Source organism: Asparagus officinalis, chromosome 1 (genome assembly GCF_001876935.1).
Source record: "Asparagus officinalis chromosome 1, Aspof.V1, whole genome shotgun sequence".
NCBI lineage: Eukaryota > Viridiplantae > Streptophyta > Magnoliopsida > Asparagales > Asparagaceae > Asparagus > Asparagus officinalis.
This window is the reverse complement of record NC_033794.1, coordinates 92,831,713-92,834,529: the sequence shown is the minus strand read 5'-3', so window position 1 is coordinate 92,834,529 and position 2,817 is coordinate 92,831,713. Positions and strand designations below refer to the sequence as shown.

The window sequence follows — 2,817 nt, the reverse complement described above, 5'->3', positions numbered from 1 at the left end:
GCCGCTTTTCATCAAGCGCTTCCAGCTCTTCAAGACGTCGGTGATGATTCTCTTCCGTCGTCATACCAATTGTGAGTGCTATCCGCAAAGAAGGAATTTGTATATCTAATGGTAATACAACTTCACATCCGTATACCAAGGAATATGGTGTCGCTCCTGTCGGCGTTCGAATCGTTGTACGATAAGCCCACAAACTCTGACCCAATTTCTCGTTCCAATCTCTTTTGCTCGTTGAAACCACTTTAGTGAGAATTCTGACGATGGTCTTGTTAAATGCTTCTGCTAGCCCGTTAGCAGCAGGATTATAAGCCGTTGAAGCCAAATTCTTGATCCTAAATTTGTCACAGAATCGGGTAAAAGCTTGGCTAACGAATTGGGACCCATTGTCATGAATGATACGTCTCGGAATGTCGTACTTATATACGATGTGATGTTTTAAGAATTTAACAACATCACTCGCTTTGACTTCTCTCAACGGGATTGCTTCTGCCCATTTAGAAAAGTAATCAGTTATCACCAAAATGAAACGATGTCCTTTGGAAGAGGGTGGTGTCACTAGACCAACAATGTCCATTCCCCACGTTTCGAAAGGCCATGAAGTGGTTGAAGGATGAAGATGCTCGGGTGGTCGATGCATGTAATTAGCATGTATCTGACAGGCGTGGCACCGTTTGGCATAAGCAACAACATCTTGTACCATATTAGGCTAATAATAACCCAATCTGCGTAGTCGATCCCATAATTTAGGACCAGGCTGATGAGCTCCGCAGATGCCACCATGAGCCTCTTTAAGGGCTTCTTTTGCTTCCCTATTTGACAAACAGTGAAGCAAAAGTCCATCGTACGACTTTCGATACAAAGTCTGGGATTGAGAATCATAGTAGAATCTAGGTGCTCGTCTACGAATAGATTCTTTTTCTTTGATGTCTTCAGGCAATAAGCCGTATAAGACATAATCGATGATTGGAAATCGCCAATCTTTATGTTCGAGTGTTGAAGGTTCCGCTTCAACTGCATTGATCTGCAGTGCATACTTTGATTTGAATAATTGTCTACTTGTCAATGTGACCTGCTGGGTAGTTCCTTCAGGTAGAGCTAAGGTAGCCGCAAGTGACGCCAGTGCATCAACATAGGTATTCTTGAGACGGGGTACATGGTTAATGTAAAAGCCCTCAAAGGAATCGGCCAATGCGATTGCTGCGGCATGGTAAGGAATGAGGTCTTTATTCCTAACCTCATATTCTCCTTTCATTTGATTAACAATAAGTTGAGAATCACTGTATGCCTCTAAGCATTTCACTCCCAACTGCTTGGCTATATCCAAGCCAACCAACAAAGTATTGTATTCCACCATATTATTAGAACACGGCTCTGTTAAAGAAACGGCGCGTAGGAGTATGTGGTTTTGGGGAGAGATAAAGACAACCCCCACTCTAGCTATAACCCGACCAGTAGAACTTGTCCTTGCTACACCATTAAAGTACAATTGCCATACTTGTTCTCTAGAGACGATGTTTGCTTCATATGCCTCATCAGGTATGTCCTGGTATAATTCGACCTTTTCTTTTAGTGGATGATTAGCCATAAGGTCACAGATAGCCAGGCCTTTCACTGCTTTTTGAGGTTTAAAGTGGATGTCATATTGGGAAAGCAATAAAACCCACCTGGCGAGTCGCCAATTCAATGCACTGGGCTGTGTCATGAATACCCGAATAGGATTAATATGAGAAATAACATGTATGATTTGCCCAACCAAATAATGTCGTATTTTCTGAACTGTGAAGACCAGCGCCAAACATTCCTTCTTAATGAGAGGATAACGAGGTTCAGCACCCGATAATGTCCTACTAAGATAGTAGACGGCTTGTTCATGGCCATTTTCATCATCTTGTGCCAGGAGCCCTGCTAATGCATGATCTGTAGCCCGAATATATATCAAGAAAGGTTTACCAGACTTTGGTGCGACCAATATCGGTGGATTGGAGAGATATTGCTTAATCTCCTCAAACGTTTTCTGGCAAGCCTCGTCCCATATAAAAGATACTCCTTTCTTCATTAGTTTTGAGAATGGTTGGCATTTCCCGGACAGGTTAGAAATGAACCTGTGAATATACGCCAATCATCCTTGTAAGCCTCGAAGCTCCTTAAGATTCCTGGGAGGTGGTAGCTCTTGGATGACCTTGACTTTATCTGGGTCTAAATGAATTCCGTTACCCGTGACTACGAACCCGAGAAATTTACCACTAGCCATTCCTAAGAATGTCTTAGTTGGATTCATCTTGAGCTGATGCACCCGCATAAGATCAAACATTGTTTTCAAGTCGTGTAAATGATTTTCCTTGTCATGACTTTTGACAACCAAATCATCAACGTAACATTCCACGATCTTTCGTAGATGTTTTTGGAAGATAAAGGTCATAGCGCGTTGATAGGTGGCGCTCGCATTTTTTAACCCAAAGGGCATTACTGTATAATAGTATATCCCTGAAGGTGTTCGAAAGGATGTATGGTTTTCATCATCAGGATACATTTTGATTTGGTTGTACCCTAAGAATCCATCCATAAAGGACATCCTCTCAAACCCACACGTATTGTCAATAATGACGTCCGTGATAGGTAACGAAAAATCATCTTTAGGACAAGCCGAATTCAAGTCACAGAAGTCGATACACACTCGAATCTTCCCATTCTTTTTTAGGATAAGGATAATGTTAGCCACCCAATCAGGGTATTGCTCTTCGTGGATAAATCCTGATTCGATGAGCTTTTTTATTTCAGCTTTAATTGCTTCCATGATTTGGGGCCGAAATCACCTTT

The 2,817-nt window shown here is 42.0% G+C and overlaps 1 protein-coding gene across 1 annotated transcript; it reads right to left on the bottom strand.

Annotated features, from left to right (window-relative positions):
* On the bottom strand, window positions 707-2,056 carry LOC109837404. The gene has a single exon (XM_020405642.1). The coding sequence runs from the start codon at window positions 2,054-2,056 to the stop codon at window positions 707-709; it is 1,350 nt and encodes a 449-aa protein (XP_020261231.1).

What these genes read in the sequence shown, in the direction of transcription:
- LOC109837404 (XM_020405642.1), bottom strand. Translation starts at nt 2,056, where the DNA reads ATGAAGAAAGGAGTATCTTTTATATGGGACGAGGCTTGCCAGAAAACG.